Source organism: Scylla paramamosain, chromosome 1, assembly GCF_035594125.1.
Source record: "Scylla paramamosain isolate STU-SP2022 chromosome 1, ASM3559412v1, whole genome shotgun sequence".
NCBI lineage: Eukaryota > Metazoa > Arthropoda > Malacostraca > Decapoda > Portunidae > Scylla > Scylla paramamosain.
The window spans coordinates 17365001-17385515 of NC_087151.1; the positions used below are offsets into that span (position 1 = coordinate 17365001).

A 20515-nucleotide genomic window follows, 5' to 3' on the forward strand; every position below is an offset into this window, starting at 1 on the left:
TATCTCTCACCTAACTCCTCTGACTATAAGAAATTCTTTGACTACTGAACTTCCAAAGTGGAGCACATTCAACTCTCTTCCCTTTTGCAGAGATCTCCGTTCTTTGGCTTTCCTCTCCCTTCGCTGACCATCCTGGTGAACTAGCTTCCAACTTTGTTATCCTCCACGACCTACAGCAATTGGTGCAACACCCTACTTGTATTCCTGACTCTCTTGGAAATACGCCCAACATTCTTGACCTTTTCCTAACCTCTAATCCTGCTTATGCTGTTACCTTATCTTCTCCGTTGGGCTCATCCGATCACAATCTCATATCTGTATCTTATCCTATCGCTCATATCCCTCCTCAGGATCCGCCTAAGCAGAGGTGCCTCTGGCATTTTGCCTCTGCTAGTTGTGGGGGACCTGAGGAGTATTTTGCTGATTTTCCTTGGAATGACTACTGCTTCCATGTCAGAGACCCATCTCTGTGTGCCGAGCACATAACAGAGGTGATAGTGTCTGGCATGGAGGCATACATTTCTCACTCTTTTTCTCAACCTAAACCTTCCAGACCTTGGTTTAACAGAGCCTGTTCTCATGCTATACATGATAGAGAGGTGGACCACAAAAGGTACTTAAGCCTTCCATCACCAGAATCTCATGCACTTTATATTTCTGCCCGGAACAATGCCAAGTCTGTTCTCCAACTAGCCAAAAACTCCTTCATTAATAGAAAGTGTCAAAATTTTTTCAAGATCTAACTCCCCTTGTGACTTCTGGCATCTAACCAAAAAACATCTTCAATAACTTTGCTTCTTCTTTCCCTCCTTTATTTCAATCACCAGAATCTTGTGCACTTTATATTTCTGCCCGGAACCATGCCAAGTCTGTTCTCCAACTAGCCAAAAACTCCTTCATTAATAGAAAGTGTCAAAATCTTTCAAGATCTAACTCCCCTTGTGACTTATGGCATCTAACCAAAAAACATCTTTAATAACTTTGCTTCTTCTTTCCTTCCTTTATTTCAATCAGATGGCACCACTGCCATCACATCTATCTCTAAAGCTGAACTCTTCGCTCAAACCTTTGCTGGAAACTCGACCTTAGATGATTCAGGGTTTGTTCCTCCCTTCCCTCCACCCTCTGACTATTTCATACTACCTAATAAAATTCTTTGCAGTGATGTTTTCCATTCCTTCACTGGCCTAAACCCTCCGAAGACTCATGAACCTGATGGGATCCTTCCTATTGTTCTCTGAAACTGTGCCTCCGTGCTTGCACCTTGCCTAATCAAACTCTTTCAACTCTGTCAACATCTACCTTTCCTTGCTGGAAGTTTACCTACATTCAGCCTGTTCCTAAAAAATGGTGACCATTCTAATCCCTCAAACTACTGTCCTAATGCTTTAATTTCCTGCCTATCTAAAGTTTTGAATCTATCCTCAACAGGAAGATTCTTAAACATCTGTCACTTCACAACCTTATGATCACCAGTATGGGTTCTGTCATGGCCACTCTACAGGTGGTCTTCTGGCTTTCCTTACTGTGTCTTGGTCATCCTCTTTTAGGGATTTTGGTAAAACTTTAGCTGTTGCCTTAGACATAGCAAAAGCTTTTGATAGAGTCTGGCACAAAATTTTGATTTTCAAACTACCCTCCTACAGCTTTTATCCTCCTTTCTGTTCCTTTATCTCAAGTTTCCTTTCTGACTGTTCTATTACTGCTTTTGTAGATGGCCACTGTTCTTCTCCTAAATCTTCCTATTATTCATCAGTGATCTTCTAAACCAAACTTTTTGTCCTCTCCACTCCTACGCTGATGATACCACCCTGCACTTTTCCACATCTTCTCATAGATGTCCAGCCCTTCAGGAAGTAAACACTTCACACAGGGAAGCCACAGAATGCCTGATTTCTGATCTTTCTAAAATTTCTGATTGTGGCAGAGCAAACTTAGTATTGTTCAATGCCTCAAAACTCAATTCCTCCATCTATCAACTCAACACAACCTTCCAGACAACTATCCTCTCTTCTTCAGTGGCACTCAATTGTCCCCCTCTTCTACACTGAACATCTTCAGTCTTTCCTTTACTTATTTTCTAAACTGGAAACTTCACATTTCATCTCTTGCATAACTTCTATGAAGTTACGTGTTCTAAGATGTCTCCGCCAGTTTTTCTCACCTTTCCAGCTAACTCTGTGCAAGAGCCTTATCCGTCCATGTATGGAGTATGCTTTACATGTCTGGGGGATTCTGCTCATACCACTCTTCTAGACAGGGTGGAATCAAAAGTTTTTTGTCTCATCAACTTTTCTTCTCTAACTGACTTTCTTCAGCATCTTTCTCATTGCTGCAGTGTTACAGGTATAGTTATCTTCTACTGCTATTTTCATCCTAACTGCTCTCCTGATCTTGCTAACCGCATGCCTCCCCTCCTCCTGCAGCCTCACTGCACAAGACTTTCTTCCTTCTCTCTTTCCTATTCTGTCCACCTTTCTAATGCAAGAGTTAACGAGTATTCTCAATCATTCATCCCTTTCTCTAGTAAACTCTGAAAAACTTTTGTATTTCCACCTTCCTATGACTTGGATTCCTTCAAGAGGGAGGTTTCAAGACACTCATCCTTCAGTTTTTGACTACTGCTTTGGACCTCATTCGGGGTCCGACATCTCGGTGGGCTTTTTTTTGGGGTTGGTGTCTCCTACATTAATAAAAAAATATTATTGTCCAGCACTTGGTCAGAAATGTTTTCATGTGGCTCACTATTTCTTTATTGGTATCTTTGTCTCTTGTTGGTCCTAGCACTGTTCATATTGCTCTGTCTTCTTTTTCCTCTTTCCCATCCCTCTTGGCCTATAATTCTTGCCACTTGACTATCTAACTTGTCTTTGTGCCCTGTACATGTCACACTTTATAATGAAATGTCCAATTGTTTCTTTTTCCTTTGTACATAACTTACATTGTTGTTCTAGTATGTCTGTTCTTACTGTTCAATTCTAGCGATCCACTTCTTGCCTTAAACAATAATTTACTTGCCCTAGTCACCTTGATACCACTCTTCTCTCCTTATCTTTCCTTTGTTTCTATACCATCTTAGTGTGCTTTTAGTGCTCATGCCGTTCCTTCATTCCTTATAGCCATTCTCCTTTATCTTGTTCTTGATTTCCTTAATTGTCATTTCTTGCCATCCTTCTTGTATTCTTTCTCCATTCTTCCATCTTTCTGTTTCTCTCCTCCACAGTGAACTATCCTTGTATGTATTGTATACTTGGCTGGCCCATTTCTCTCTTCATTCATTGTTTGTATTTTCTTCAGTAAACACAGCTTTCCTTTTTCTATCTTCTCCTTAAAAGAACTACACCCTATTTCTCCTCTCAATGCTTCTGTTGCTATGTTCCTGAGAGCTCCTAAACACCACCTTCCCTCAGAATTTTGGATCACTTCAAGTTTTCTAACACCTTCCACTCTGTAGTTGATTATTTCTGCTCTATATATAAGAGGTGTGGCATTGCCATTCCTTTCCATAGACACCTTCCATGATCATACTTGTTTATTTCTCTGCTCTCTCCACTCATTATCATTCCTATAATTTTCTTTGCTGTTTTCATTAATTTTCCTTTGAGTGTTGCCTCCAATTCCTTCTTTTGTTATTTCTATCTCAAGATAACTGAAGCTTTCCACTACTTGGAGCACATCATTCCTCATTAACCACTGCTCTTCTTCCCATATGTTGATTCACATAATTTTCCATTTGGTGCTACTAAATTCAATCTCCTTTTCCTTCCCATATTCAGTAATAATGCATAGTAGTCTGTCTATATACTCTTTATTTTCTGCCATGAACATCATCAACAAATGTGAGACAGCCCAATTTTTTGCTCCATACTATAACTTACATTTGCCTTTCTGATTCTTGTGAGCAGTTCCTCTATGTATACATTAAACATTGTTGGTGACATCATGCAGCCTTGTCTCACACTAGTGTTGTTTTCCATCCACTCTGTCTCCAGATTCCTCAGTCTGAATTTCATGATATTGTCTGTATACATTGCTTTGATGATATTTGCAATTTTTGCTTGCATTTTCATGTTCTAGAAATTTTATTAATTTAATTAGATTAATTGAGTTTTAAGCTTTTTCTATGCCCAGAAATTATCTCAATCTTGATGGTACAGGTAGCTTGGAATTACTCCTGAGCCAGGCTTTTATATTGGCAACTCCTGTAGGGAAAAAAGAAAAATGGCAAACAAAACAGACACCATCTTTCACACCACTAATTCGTACATTTAGCACCACATTTTCTCCAGGAATTCCTTCACAGCCTCAATCATCCTTTCATTTGTCTTCGCACAGTCCCAGCAGCAACGCCATCCATTCCCTTCCTGTCTTCTCCACTCTGACATCTGCCAATTCCTTCAGCACCACCTTTATCATTTCATCCCTGTCTCTAGCATACTTCACACACTCCAGCACTACATGCTCCACTGACTCATCCTTTTCCATGTCACATATCTGGCACACTTTGCTGTGGGACTCAGACCATCTGTAACTCCTTGCATTCACATCCATACACTGGGCCTTGCTCAGAAGAAATTACCACCCAGGCTTCCATCATACCACATTTTATACATCAGCACCTCTTTCTCTCTATACCAGTCCAAAGTACTCTTTTGTTCTATCTTATTCTTCCATTCACTCTGTTCCACACATTTCACTACTCTGTCTGTTTCACCTTTCCACTACCTTACATCCCACTCTAAACCCTCTCCATTTCTAACAGTCATAATCCAGTCACTCTCAATATGCTTCCCCTCAAGCCACTGAAAAGCCAAAATAGTTTCCAAGCGACTCTTTACTGCCATCTTAACCCACTTCTTCTCCATCTCATACTCCTAACATTCCACAGAAATACTTTTCTCACTGGTCTTGTATCATCCATTCACTCTAATTTAGCCTAGTATCTCAGGGTTGTCTTTACCTGTCTCTCTTTAAAAGTACTCCAGCCCATGTCTCTCCTCAAAGCCTCTATCACTGCATACCTTGGTGCATTCAGTGCCATTCTTGCTACTCTATTCTGTCCTACTTCTAACTTCTTTAGTTCATTCTCATTCTATGCAATCACATCCATACCATACATAATGCTTGCAAAAGCACCATATCATATTTGCTCTCCTCCTTGCTACATTTCTTAGTCAAACCACTCACTAGTTCACTGTGCTTGTCTTTTCATTCTTCACCTTCACACAGCCATTCAGACTCATCCACATCCCCAGGTACATGTATTTATCTGTCTGTTGCAGCTCATTCCCTCCCAGTCTCCACACTGAATTTCTTTCATCCTTTGATCCATTCCCTATCATTACCTTGCTTTTCTGACTTCTAAATCTCACACCAAAGTCCCTTACATACCCATCTACAACATCAAACAAACTTTGAAGCTCATCTATCTGTTCACTCATGATCACTACATCATCTGCACACATATCTTATCATTTTTTGATGCTCACTCCCACATTCATTCCTCTCATTCTAGTTGCTGACTCCTCTGTATAGAAGCTAAATAGGGTTGGTGATAAAATGCTTCCTTGCCTGACTCCTTTCTCACTCCTCACCTAGTCTCTTTCTTTATCTCCTAGTCTGTATCTAGCTCTCATGTCCACATACATACTTTGCACTATGTTAACTATCTTTGTACTCAACCCAAACTTTTCTAAGACTCTAGCTAGCATTTCTCTATTCACTCTATCATAAGCTTTCTTTATGTCTTTAAAACATAAGTACAATTTACTACCATCCTTCTTTCCTTCAATCATTTCATTCACCACAAACATATATCCTCTGGTCTCCTGTCCATCCAAAACCCATTCTGTTCCTCATCTAACACTCCAGCTCTCTCAATCCATTTACATAATCTCATTCAACACTGCACCAAAGACTTTATCTACTGTATTCATTAATGAAATTGGCCTATAATTTTTCAACAACTCATTCTTACTCTTGTATCCTCCCTTATGCAGCAGAGTCAACCCTGCATTCATTCCACATTCTTGGTACTCTCTCCTCCTCCCATATCTGGTTAAATAACTCAATTAACCTATCAATCATAACTTCCCTTCCATTTTTTTTGTACATCTCATAAGATATTTCATCTGGTCTTACTGTCTTCCCATTCTTCTGAATTTTTACAGATCTCTCCACCTCCTCCCTGCTGATTCTTTTATTCACCTCATTTGCATCTTTCCTCTCCATTGTCACACATCCTTCTCTCACATGAAGTACCTCGCCTACACCACCAATTTCTTCCCAAAACTCTTTTATTGCCCTTCTCATTTCTTCCTTATCTGTCACCACTGGTCCATTTACCTTCAGGCTCTCCACATTCTCACTGTCAGGCATCCCCTCACCCCTCAAGAATCTGTACCATTCTCAGCCACCTTCAGCACCTTCCTTTCTTAAGGACTGAATCACACTTCTCTCACACCTAAATTTAGCATTCATTATCTTTTGCTTTGTCACTCGCTGCTGACTCGCATACACTGTCCATGCATTCTGATATTCACTTTCAGCCTCCTCACTCTCATGCCTTCTCTTTCTCAACTGCCTGCACACCCTATTTAGTCTCTTTCACCCCTTCCTAGCATCCTTAATCTCATCACTCCACCATGGCTTACATGTATGCTTTCTGGCACTCATTCTTACAAACCCTATCAGACTGGCTGCTGCATTTCTCACATTCTCTACAAATCTATCATTCATTTCATCCACACCATTCAAGCTTTCATCCTCCCAGCTTCTCTCACTTAAGTCTACTTGGAAATTGTCCCATCCTTCATCCCTCAACCTCCACTTTCTCTTAGTCTTTACATTCTTTCCCTCTCTTCCATACAACTTACATTCTAGCACCAGCATTTTATGGTCTGAGACTGTCAATCATTCCATCCTCATCAATCCATATGCAATCCACATTCTCACACATTCTTCCATTGACTAGCACATAATCAATTGCAGACTTCTGATTCCTAGCACACGAAGCCCTTCTGCCAGGGTCTCATTCAGATTTTCCCCAGCCATCTCATTTACAAAACTCAAGATAAAGTTTATTTACATCAAGGCTTTTCAACGGGATCACATTTACCTTATTTCAAAAATTAAACTACTGTCTTACCCTCTGCGTCTCTCTTCCAAATATATAAAAATGAAGGAAATATTTATAGAAACTATAAATTAGTAATAAACAGCAGCTTTTGCTTTGTCTTTTAATATTTGAAATCATGTAACTTTGTTTGAAAAGCAAATAATGGCACAGCAACCAAAGCAGCTATGAGTTCAGAGTTTTGTTGGAAAAGGGAGGTGGTCAGTAACCAAGGTTCTACTGTAGAACATTGAACTTATTGCAAACAGTGAGTTGGAGGTGACTTCAGCCTGACATGAATCATCCACCATGTGTCCTCTGGGAGGTATCCCACTGTGTTTTTGGGAAAAGTGGCAGAGCTGTGCCCCACCCTAGCTGCCACTTTATCAAACTGGTATAGTCTGTTCAGAGCATGAAGTCCGTTCAAGGTGTGGCAGATTCTGGAATTCCCACGAGTGCAACGCTGCCAGTTCGTCTGCCAATTATCGGATTAACAGTCTGTCTCCCTTCCTTCGCACCTGTTTATCTCTCTCTCTCTCTCTCTCTCTCTCTCTCTCTCTCTCTCTCTCTCTCTCTCTCTCTCTCTCTCTCTCTCTCTCTCTCTCTCTCTCTCTCTCCTCTCTCTCTCTCTCTCTCTCTCTCTCTCTCTCTCTCTCTCTCTGTATATATATATATATATATATATATATATATATATATATATATATATATATATATATATATATATATATATATATATGATATAATATATATATATATATATAATATATATATATATATATATATACATATCTCATACACACACACACACACACACACACACACGTACGTGGGAGTGCTAACCCCTTTTAATAATACTCCACCACCACCACCACTACTACCAGGACAACATGGCAACATGGGAAAAAATATTTGCCATGTCATAGAATTTATACAAATCATAGTAATAATCCTAAACATCGACACTCATTGTACTATGTACCTACCTTTACTATGTACAGAATACATAAAATATCACCTTTCAAACAGCACATGGATGGGAAACAAAAGAGCGAGGCCCATGTATGAAGGTTGATTTGGCAGCATGGCTAGAGGTAAACCACCATACTTGCCCCACCTTGAATGGACTTCATGCTCTGAACAGTCTATAGCAGTATAATATTTTCCATCCACAATCTCTCTCTCTCTCTCTCTCTCTCTCTCTCTCTCTCTCTCTCTCTCTCTCTCTCTCTCTCTCTCTCTCTCTCTCTCTCTCTCTCTCTCTCTCTCTCTCTCTCTCTCTCTCTCTCTCTCTCTCTCTCAGTTATGTTTTTTTATAATTATTATTTTTATTTCATTTTCTTTATTTTTTATTTTTTATTTCCTATTTTTTTTCTTTTTCTTTTTTACCTTGCATTGTTAATCTCACAGGATATGACATAGTGATTAGAAAACTGAAAATATCTTATTCACAGGCACATCCTCAACACACCTGTAACAGACAGCCTCTTCATGCAGCAGCTCAAGGCTCTCAACCAGAAGAGCAAATTCATCAAGGAACAAAATTTTAGAGGTTAGTAAATTTATGTTTTCAGGAATAGAAGTTTAATCTTCACTCCTACCAGGATATAAGTATAGTGCTGATTTACTGGCTCTTCAAGAGCCTTGCTGGGCTAATCATTTTACCAGGCAAAAGTTACATAATAAAAGTTTTATATTAAGTGAGTCCAAAGCACTGTGTACAGCTAATAAAAAAGATAATGGAGATATTAAATGTATATATAAATAGATCAGGTTTTGAAATTAAACAGATTCACATTTATTCCATCATTCCCATATTGTTGTAATGGTCATTTGCTTCTTAAAATTACTCTCATTCAGATTTTTCCCTTTTTGTGATAATATAATTAATTTCTTATGCAAACTTTTCCTCTCAAGTTGGAATTTAAAAAATAAGTAAACAAATGTCAGTCAGACATGCTAGAGTGGTAACTGTCACTGTCAGAAAGGCATGGTGAATTAAATGACCTTCATAGTAGTGAGGGTAATTGTAAAAGCAAATTTTCCTTTACATGATAATCATGAAAACTCTTCTTGTCAAAGTTATTAATTTTGAAAGGATGAAGAACCTGCCAGTATTAGTCAGTGTAGTGTTAACAGTAAACATCAACATGGATGGGCTTAAGGAGGGAAGGAAGCTTTTCTTATTTTTTATTTATTTATTTATTTATTTATTTTATTTATTTATTTTTTTTTTAGACGGGGTTAACAGAAGGTGCTATGGTCGAAAAGTCCATCCCCACCTATTTTGACAGAACTACCTGCCATTTCTCTTACAATTCTATTTTTTAAATTTATCTGCTCCTACAATTTTTATAGTACAGGCATGTGCTTCACATGTGGGAAAAGCTATTCTATGGTCTTACATGTAACAAATTTTTTCTTACTCTTATTTTACTTCTTTTGTCAAGTGAACTTTTTATTTATTTATTTATATTTTTTGCTGAAATTTCACAAAACATGAAAATATTTATTTTAGTAAAATATCGATAACTTTATTTTATCTAACTGTTTCATTAAAATTGATGAATAAATGACAGAGGAGATAGCTTTCAAAGGTGAAAAACCATGTTTTTGAGATATGGGTCCTTAAAGTTTAGCTATCTTTTTCAAAACTGCTTTCATAGTCTAGTTATTTTTTTACATACAATTAGGGTTGTTTTTCTATCCTTTTTTTATATCAAATAAATATCTATAGATTTTTCCTTATATGAACATTCAGGGCTTGCTGAACCACAGAAAGGTAGATTTAGCGAGGAACTTCAGGCTTCTGGTCCCCCACTTTCAGATAGTATCTCTTTTAATAGGGTATCAGAGCTTCTTAAGCTACTCACCACAATCTTGATGCTGTTTCAAAGTTGGTAGATAGATGCAGTTATCACTCATTCTCTCTCTCTCTCTCTCTCTCTCTCTCTCTCCTCTCTCTCTCTCTCTCTCTCTCTCTCTCTCTCTCTCTCTCTCTCTCTCTCTCTCTCTCTCTCTCTCTCTCTCTCTCTCTCTCTCTCTCTCTCTCTCTCTCCTCTCTCTCTCTCTCTCTCTCTCTCTCTCTCTCCACTTGCTCATTGCAGAAGATACTCCCCAAGTTACATACAAGTTAGGTTCCGGAGGACTGTTTGACTTATGTTCATAAGTCATTACTTTGTAAAATAATATAATACTATTTTGAGTGTACAGTTGTTCCAAGCACAAGTGCAGTCTTCACTTGTCTGATGGCTGTTTCTGATCGCCCTGTCTTCCTTCCAGTCTCACACTTACTGAGCCCCTCTTCAACAAACACCATCACAACACTCTTTTCTTTGTTCCAAAGCTTGCCAGGACCCATTAAAATGTAGGAAAAATTAAATGTGAGTAATGAAATTGGAAGGTGGTGGTGAGGGGGAAACAGTGAGGGGAGTGGGGGAAAGGTATTTTTTTTCTCCCCTATGCCTAACAGCTGTTGTCACAGTGAACTGCTCTATGTGACAATTTACCAATTTCAAGACTTTCCATGACTCTTTACACTGAACACTGAGGCTTTGTTATAAGGATACAATGTGATGTTTACAGTTATATATATATATATATATATATATATATATATATATATATATATATATATATATATATATATATATATATATATATATATATATATATATATATATATATATATATATATATATATATATATATATATATATATATATATATATATATATATATATATATATATATATTGTTCCAAGTGGCAATGTAAATCGAAGAGAAGTAAGAACTAATGAAAGAAGAAGTGAAAGTATGAAACAAGGAAGAATGAAGACAAAGGAGAGAGAGAGAGAGACAGAGAGAGAGAGAGAGAGAGAGAGAGAGAAACATGCCGAGGACGAGACTTGGATATATCTCTGATGTGTAGCTTAGCCTGTAGCTCTTAGTATAACATTTACCACCACCGATGTCTCTTATATTCCCTATCTAATTTTCCTTATTGTTCATTGAATTTGAGTCTCACCCAGTATTTAGTAGAAGAGTTGCTCTCAACAATAGAATAATTAGAATACACCTATTCCCATAGTTTAGTCACCAGAATTTCCAGAAGAAAAATGTTTTGTTCATCCAAACCTGCATGGGGTGCAAGAAGCAGTGGGTGTGTATGTATGTATGTATATATTTTGCCACCCCCCCCCTCCTTGTATCCCTTCCCCTTAGTAGCAGGATGGGAGAGTGTTGCCCTGCATCCCTATAGCCAGTCATAGTCCACCTATCACCTGAGGTAGACATATGGTCAGAAGGCAAACTCACGGAGGAGACAGGGAAGGGATTATAGCCAGGCGGGTCAGTTGCTTTAAGGAGATAAGTGAGTAATTACCATCCGTACACTCCAGCCTATCTAAGTAGCATAGGAGTCTCCATAGTAGTCTGCCAGGGAGTGTAGTTAATTATAACACATTCCATATCTGGGATCATGACTGCTCAGCTGTGTGTGTATGCAGGCTGAGTTCTTGTACAGTGAGAGGTGAATTACCCTCCTGTTCATGTGTGGGTACTTGTCTGTATTCGTATTGTTGTGTTAAATATTACTGCGATCAGGGAGGCTTCTCCAATGCCCATTTTGATGCAGAGGATTCTTTTAAAATGCCTTGCAGTAATTTATCTCTCTCCATTTTATGGGAGAGGGATATTGCATTACTGGGCAGGGAGAGTGTTATAATACCTTGCTGGAAGTGGGTGGTCTGTTATGAGGGTGGTTTTCTCCTGGGTTATTATACCTTGACCATAATTGTTGTTGTCTCGTAATTGTCTCTCCCTAGACATGTCAATTCTTTCTCAGCTGTGGGAGTTAATTATTGTTGTATTTCTCTTATCTGTGGGTGGATAGAACAGACTGGCAACCTCTTTTTTTCTTCTTTTTTATGTAGGAGGGACACCAGCCAAGGGCAACAAAAATCTAATAAAAAAAAGGCTGCTGAGATGCCAGTCCCAAATAGGGTCCAAACCAGTGGTAAAAAATTGAAGGATAAGTGTCTTGAAACCTCCCTCTTGAAGAGGTTCAGGTCATAGGAAGGTGGAAATACAGAAGCAGGAAGGGAGTTCCAGAGTTTACCAGAGAAAGGGATGAATGATTGAGAATACTGGTTAACTCTTGCGTAAGAAAGGTGGACAGAATAGGGGTGAGAGAAAGAAGAAAGTCTTGTGCAGCAAGGCCGCGGGAGGAGGGGAGGCATGCAGTTAGCAAGATCAGAAGAGCAGTTAGCATGAAAATAGTGGTAGAAGACAGCTATATATGCAACATTGCAGCGGTGAGAGAGAGGCTGAAGACAGTCAGTTAGAGGAGAGGAGTTGATGAGACAAAAAGCTTTTGATTCTACCCTGTCTAAAAGAGCTTTATGAGTGGAACCCCCCCCAGACATGTGAAGCCATGTTTGCCAGACATGAAGCGTAGAATACAGTGTAAAACTTTTATTGCATTGCGATTTTTCCAACCTTGAACTTGAATTGCGAGTATGATGAAACTATTGAATTTTAAGATGGCTCTAAAGTGATAATATAGACACTAGTATGTTACTAGTGTGAAATTTTCATGTCTCTATAGCCCCATGTCTACAGTCACAATAATCATCATGAAAACACTACTAAAACCAGTCATTGAGTTATCATGATGCTTACATAATCTTGGTCTAGCGTCATGACTCTTTAACGGTCTGACAATCTTAACGTACATTTGGAGCATCACAAGAATTTAATGTTAACCTTAAAAGTCCCGTGTACACAGTCATGATTATCATTATGATGGCGCTGCTAATAGCAGTCATATCATTATCATGATAAGCTGGATTATTCACTTTGGATAAAGCATGTAAGAAGTTTACTCAATAACTGTGGCATGTCTGGTATTTGCATAAATCAACAAGCTGATAGCTCATCATGGTTAACAATGGTTGTGGAGCAGACTCAGAGACTAATGTATCACTGCCTGGCATAAAATTAATGGATAACAAAAGCAGGCAAAATAATCCTTGAAAAAGATGCAAAAAAATGTTGAATGGTGAGCAGCAGTGGCCTGCCCCTTGTAGTGCACTGCTGGACCCACACTGGGTGCCTCATAGTGAAGGGTATTCTACATTAAATTCAGTGCCACTTCATAATCTAACCTCATAGAAGATCCCATGATTATGACCAGGAAGCAAAATGAAGCAAGATAAATAATATGCAAGAATTTATTTATTTATTTTTTTCATGCAAAAGGGGTCTGATTAAAAAAATAAATAGATAAAAAGGGGCCCATTGAAAGTGTCCAGTCCTTGAAAATGACAGTTCAAAAGAACATCCAAAATTATGAAGAGAAGTGTCCTGAAACATCCCTTTGTGAAAGATTTTGAGTCATAGACAGAAGGAAATGAAAAAACAGGCAGGGAGTTCCAGACTTCACCAGTTAAAACAATAAAAGACTACATGACCACAGGATGGAGAGGGGGCGATGCATGCAGTTAGCAAGATCATAAGAGCAGTTATCATGAAAGTAGCAATACCAGTGTGATGTAAAAATATTTCTTTTGTTAAATGAAGACATTGGTTATTCAAGAACAGTTTAGTAAAGTTGGAAAGTGGGCACCAGTGGAAAAGTAAGAAGGGAGTGGGGAGGTAGGCTGCAGGAGTCAGTCAACTGTTTGGTGCTGTAGTGATACTTAGTCACAGATGTGTTGGGTTCTGCTTCTGCTGGTACTGATTTTGGGGCAATTTGTGGTGCCTTGGTGGCTTGGTGGATGGAGTTTTGCTGTGGTTGTCATACTTGTCTTAATTGTGCCTGATGATTGGGGTTTGTCTGGTAGTGATGGTTGCAGTAGAGGGTGACAAGCCATTTGGTAATTAAGGTTGCTGGTTGTTACACCCCAGTGGTGGACCTGGGTCTTCCTGGCTACAAGTAGATGTGACCATTGTAGTTAACCACAGATTGCAGATATCCTTCAGTTTTTGACTACCAGTTTGTACTCTGGGAACCTGCATCTCAGTGGTTTTTTTTTTTTTTCTTTTCTTTTCTTTTTTTTTTTGGGGGGGGGGTTGTTGCCCTTGGTCAGTGCCCCTTCCTCCCCCCCCAAAAAAAAAAAATGCAAACTTGCAGCAAAGAGAGGGAGGCTGAAGACAGTCATTTAGAGGAGAGGAGTTGATAGGACAAAATGTTTTTGATTCCACCTGGTTTAACCCTGTTCAAGAGAGGAATATGAATGGAACTCACCCATATGTGTGAAATATACTCCATACATGGGTGGATAAGACCTACATGCAGAGTTAGCAGTTGGGGAAGCGGGAAAAGTGGCAGAGATGGCTCAAATTACCTAATTTCATAGAAGTTATTTCTGCTAGAAATGAAAGCTGTTTAATTCCTGAAGAGTTAGATATCTAGAAGAGATGGAAAAGTACAGAGTGGTATCATCAGCAAAGGAGTGGATAGGACAATGAATTTGGTGTAGAAGATCATTGATGAATGATAGAAAGTCTGGGTGACAGGACAGAATCATGAGAAACACTATTGTTAATAGTCTTAGAAGAATAATGACCATCCACCTCAGCAGTAATGGAGCAGTCTGAAAGGAAACTTGAGATGAAGTTGCAGAAGCCATAGAAGGGTAGTTTGGAAATTTAAGCTTTGTACCAGACCTTATCAGATACTTTTAATATGTCAAAGGCAATAGCAAATGTTTCACCAAAAAAACAGCATGACCAAGATTCACTAAGGAAGGCCAGAAGATCAGCAGCGGAAGAGTCACTGCAGAAACCATACTGGCGATTAGATATATTGTTGTAAAATAAAAATTACTTAAGAATCTTCCAGTTTAGGATAGATTCAAAATTCTAGAAAGACAAGAAATTAAAGCAATGCTATAGGTCATTACTCTGATGGGTTAGGGCAGTCCTCTGAATGTAGGCAAATTTCTAGTAGGAAGGAAAGTGAATGTTGACAGTTAGAAGAGCTTCAACAGGCAGGGTGCAAACATGGAGGCACAGTTATCGAGAATGATAGGAGAAATCCCATTTGATCCATGAACTTTCTGAGGATTAAAGCTGGTGAGGGTATGGAAAACATCATCAGGAAGAATCTTTACAGGAAGCATGAAATAGTTAAAGGGTGGAGGAGTTGGTGGAATAAGTCTTAAATCATCCAGAGTACAATTTGGAGCAAAAGTCTGAGTGAAGAGTTCAGCTTTAGAGATAGATGAAATAGCAGTGGTGTTGTCAGGTTGAAACAGAGGAGGAAAAGATGAAGAAAAGTAATTGGAGAATCACAAGGGGAATTAGATCTGGAAGGGCTTTGACATCTTCTGTTGATAAAGGAGTTTTTTTTTGGCTTGCCAAAGAACAGTTTTAGTATGTTTCAAGTAGAAATGTAAAGTGCATGATTTCCAGATGGAAGGCTCAGGTACTATTTGTGGGCTAGCCTTCTACCATGTATAGCATGAGAATAGTCAAAGTTAAACTAAGGTTGAAAAGGTTTAGGGTGAGACATAATCACTTTCCTTTGCTAAGCAAACAGAGATGGGTCCCTGACACAGCAGTAGTCATTCCATGGAAAGTTAGAGTCTCCACAATCAGTGGAAACAAAACATCAGAGGCACCTCTGCCTTGGAATTTCCTGAGAAGGAACAGGAGCAATAGGGCAAGATACAGCTCTAAAGATATAAAGATATTAATTTTGCTACATTGTGATCTCAAAATACTATATTTTGATATCACATGTTTAAAAATTTTCAAGGTACATCTTTTGATACACTCAACACTGGCAACTCTGGACTAATTTTGGGAGTACTGGTCCAATACTTATATCTGTCCAATGTTGCTGTTATTTGGAAGGAGGTAATGTTCCATAAGTGGATACTGTGTGAATACATATACAGAATACTTTGCACAAATGTATTGTTGTGCCTACCCCTTCCAGCCTTCAGGTGCCTTTAGGTACACATCACTTCAGCAGCCCAGGCCAGTCAGCACACACAGTAGGGATCCACAACTGCTATCATTGTTGGTTTCATTTGGCTAGCAGGGGCAAGGCACACACACACAGTACCTGTCTGGACTCAATAGACTACTGAGAGGGGGGAAGAACAACAAAACACTGTCTCACTGGCACTCTTGTCATTATTGCCTGCACTGAGCAGTACCACAGGATACAGGGCACACCAACACACTACAATACAAGTAAGGATCCCACCACTGGCCTCACTCACCAAAGCGTCTATGTCACTGGGTAGCGCATCCCACCTCACGGAACAGCAGCACTGCACAGAATAGCACACTAGAGAATCACAGCTCACCAACAGTGTCACACATTTGTCTCCTCCAGTGGTCCACTCTGTAACAGAACTCGTAGCGTAATGCAAGGGGAGCGTATTGCAGACTGTCGACACAGGAGTTGCATAGGTGGGATTTCTCTCTTTCATGGGGGCCACCACAGCTCCTTATACAATATTGGTCCCTTCGTGATTAGCCAGCACACTGCTGCTCTCCTGACCAATCACCTTCCATGCCACTTACAGTTTCTTCAGGCTGCCTCAGCTTGCATCTCATGCCTAACTTCACTACCTGGAGGCACAGTGCTATTCATTAGACACACTTTCTTCTTGAAAAAAAAGTGTCTGATAATTACTATGCATCTAATGCAGCCATAGCACAGACACCTAAGCCTGTAAGCTTATGCCTATAGGTGCAAAGTTCAAGTAGTAGTACATGAAGTACAAATATTGCTACTAATAATAGTAATAAAATTCTCTCTCTCTCTCTCTCTCTCTCTCTCTCTCTCTCTCTCTCTCTCTCTCTCTCTCTCTCTCTCTCTCTCTCTCTCTCTCTCTCTCTCTCCTCTCTCTCTCTCCTCCCTCCCTCCCTCCCTCCCTCCCTCCGCTTTCCCTCCTTCCCTCCCCATTCCCTTCTCTCCTTCCCTTCCCTCCTTCTCTCCCCCCTTCCATTTCCTCCTCCCCCTTTCCTTCCTCCATCCATCATTCTCTCTCTCTCTCTCTCTCTCTCTCTCTCTCTCTCTCTCTCTCTCTCTCTCTCTCTCTCTCTCTCTCTCTCTCTCTCTCTCTCTCTCTCTCTCTCTCTCTCTCTCTCTCTCTTTCCCTTGTCCCTTTTTTTTTTTTATGTAGGAAGGACACTGGCCAAGGGCAACAAAAATCTAATAAAAAAAATGCCCACTGAAATGCCAGTCCCATAAAAGGGTCAAAGCAGTAGTCAAAAATTGATGGATAAGTTTCTTGAAACCTCCCTCTTGAAGGAATTCAACTCATAGGAAGGTGGAAATACAGAAGCAGGCAGGGAGTTCCAGAGTTTACCAGAGAAAGGGATGAATGATTGAGAATACTGGTTAACTCTTGCGTTAGAGAGGTGGAGAAAGGGGTGGTTAGGGGTGAGAGAAAGAAGAAAGTCTTGTGCAGCGAGGCCGCGGAAGGAGGGGAGGCATGCAGTTAGCAAGATCAGAAGAGCAGTTAGCATGAAAATAGCGGTAGAAGACAGCTAGATATGCAACATTGCAGCGATGAGAGAGAGGCTGAAGACAGTCAGTTAGAGGAGAGGAGTTGATGAGACGAAAAGCTTTTGATTCCACCTTGTCTAGAAGAGTAGTATGAGTGGAAACCCCCCAGACATGTGAAGCATACTCCATACATGGACGGATAAGGCCCTTGTACAGAGTTAGCAGCTGGGGGGGTGAGAAAAACTGGCGGAGACGTCTCAGAACACCTAACTTCGTAGAAGCTGTTTTAGCTAGAGATGAGATGTGAAGTTTCCAGTTCAGATTATAAGTAAAGGGCAGACCGAGGATGTTCAGTGTAGGAGAGGAGGACAGTTGAGTGTCATTGAAGAAGAGGGAACAGTTGTCTGGAAGGTTGTGTCGAGTTGATAGATGGAGGAATTGAGTTTTTGAGGCATTGAACAATACCAAGTTTGCTCTGCCCCAATCATAAATTTTAGAAAGATCAGAAGTCAGGCGTTCTGTGGCTTCCCTGCGTGATATGTTTACCTCCTGAAGGGTTGGACGTCTATGAAAAGACATGGAAAAGTGCAGGGTGGTATCATCAGCGTAGGAGTGGATAGGACAAGAAGTTTGGTTTAGAAGATCATTAATGAATAATAAGAAGAAAGTGGGGTGACAGGACAGAACCCTGAGGAACACCACTGTTAATAGATTTAGGAGAAGAACAGTGACCGTCTACCACAGCAGCAATAGAACGGTCAGAAAGGAAACGAGATGAAGTTACAGAGAGAAGGATAGAAACCGTAGGAGGGTAGTTTGGAAATCAAAGCTTTGTGCCAGACTCTATCAAAAGCTTTTGATATGTCCAAGGCAACAGCAAAAGTTTCACCAAAATCTCTAAAAGAGGATGACCAAGACTCAGTAAGGAAAGCCAGAAGATCACCAGTAGAGCGGCCTTGATGGAACCCATACTGGCGATCAGATAGAAGGTTGTGAAGTGATAGAAGTTTAAGAATCTTCCTGTTGAGGATAGATTCAAAAACTTTAGATAGGCAGGAAATTAAAGCAATAGGACGGTAGTTTGAGGAATTAGAACAGTCACCCTTTCTAGGAACAGGTTGAATGTAGGCAAACTTCCAGCAAGAAAGAAAGGTAGATGTTGACAGACAGAGCTGAAAGAGTTTGACTAGGCAAGGTGCAAGCACGGAGGCACAGTTTCGGAGAACAATAGGAGGGACCCCATCAGGTCCATAAGCCTTCCGAGGGTTTAGGCCAGCGAGGGCATGGAAAACATCATTGTGAAGAATTTTAATAGGTGGCATGAAGTAGCCAGAGGGTGGTGGAGAGGGAGGAACGAGCCCAGAATCGTCCAAGGTAGAGTTTTTAGCAAAGGTTTGAGCAAAGAGTTCAGCTTTAGAAATAGATGTGATAGTGGTGCCATCTGGTTGAAATAGAGGAGGGAAAGAAGAAGAAGCAAAGTTATTGGAGATATTTTTGGCTAGATGCCAGAAATCATGAGGGGAGTTAGATCTTGAAAGGTTTTGACATTTTCTGTTAATGAAGGAGTTTTTGGCTAGTTGGAGAACAGACTTGGCATGGTTCCAGGCAGAAATATAAAGTGCATGAGATTCTGGTGATGGAAGGCTTAAGTACCTTTTGTGGGCCACCTCTCTATCATGTATAGCACGAGAACAAGCTGTGTTAAACCAAGGTTTAGAAGGTTTAGGACGAGAAAAAGAGTGAGGAATGTATGCCTCCATGCCAGACACTATCACCTCTGTTATGCGCTCAGCACACAAAGACGGGTCTCTGACACGGAAGCAGTAGTCATTCCAAGGAAAATCAGCAAAGTACCTCCTCAGGTCCCCCCAACTAGCAGAGGCAAAACGCCAGAGGCACCTTCGCTTAGGGGTCAGTGAGGTCACAGCTGGGTTTAATGATAAGTTCACAGCACCCCCTGAACAGTGCTTTAGACCTCACTGGGAGTAATTATCGTTTCGGCAGGTGTCTACTGCCTCCTCCTCCTCCTTATCTGACAGATAAGGGGGAGGGGAGATAACAGGAAGGGATGTTTGTGACAAGATGAAATAGGAATGGAGAGAAAAAAAAAGATGAAGAAGGGACATAACCAGGGAAGGAGAGTACATGGGGCAAGGAAGTGGAGGAAGAGTGAAGGAGGAGGATGGGGGAGGAAGTAGAAAGAATATATTTAAGCAGCAAGGGTGAGAAGTGAGTGAAGAACTGAAGAGAGAGTAAGTATTGTGAAATAAGTATTCTCTTTTCCTGTCCCCTACTACTTGTCATTTTTCTTCCATCCATTTTCATTGCATTTATGCTCCTTCCATCCATTTTCATTCTCAGTCAGTCTCATTCAATTTCGCAATCCTCAGAATTGTTCTCTCTCTCTCTCTCTCTCTCTCTCTCTCTCTCTCTCTCTCTCTCTCTCTCTCTCTCTCTCTCTCTCTCTCTCTCTCTCTCTCTCACAGAGAGAGAGATACCTCTCCTCTCCATTTATTACCTCTTTCCATATCACCTATCCATCCACCTTCCCTCCTTCCATTCTCTCTCTCTCTCTCTCTCTCTCTCTCTCTCTCTCTCTCTCTCTCTCTCTCTCTCTCTCTCTCTCTCTCTCTCTCTCTCTCTCTCTCTCTCTCTCTCTCTCTCTCTCTCTCTGAGAGAGAGAGAGAGAGAGAGAGAGAATGAAAGGAGGGAAGGTGAGTGGATAGGTGAAATGGATAGGAGGGAGGGAAGGAGAAAGAAGTCAGGAAAGAGAGAGAGAGAGAGAGAGAGTTAGGGTGGGGTGGGTAGGTAGCGTACAAGAGGAGGAAGAGTACAGTTGCCATATTTCCAAAGCCATTAAGCTTACAGAAGTAGCCCTTGAATAGAAGAAGAAGAAAATGGGTTGAACCAAAATGGCCGCATCCTTT

The 20515-nt window shown here is 40.3% G+C and overlaps 1 protein-coding gene across 5 annotated transcripts in view; it reads left to right on the plus strand.

Annotated features, from left to right (window-relative positions):
- LOC135101636 (vacuolar protein sorting-associated protein 52 homolog) overlaps positions 1 to 20515 on the plus strand; it is a 241875-nt gene that overhangs the window by 111710 nt on the left and 109650 nt on the right. For all 5 annotated transcript variants that reach the window (XM_064005942.1, XM_064005905.1, XM_064005933.1 and 2 more), the window contains one exon: positions 8569 to 8666. In XM_064005942.1, the coding sequence (XP_063862012.1) occupies positions 8569 to 8666 (98 nt within the window). The remainder of the gene's footprint in view (positions 1 to 8568; positions 8667 to 20515) is intronic.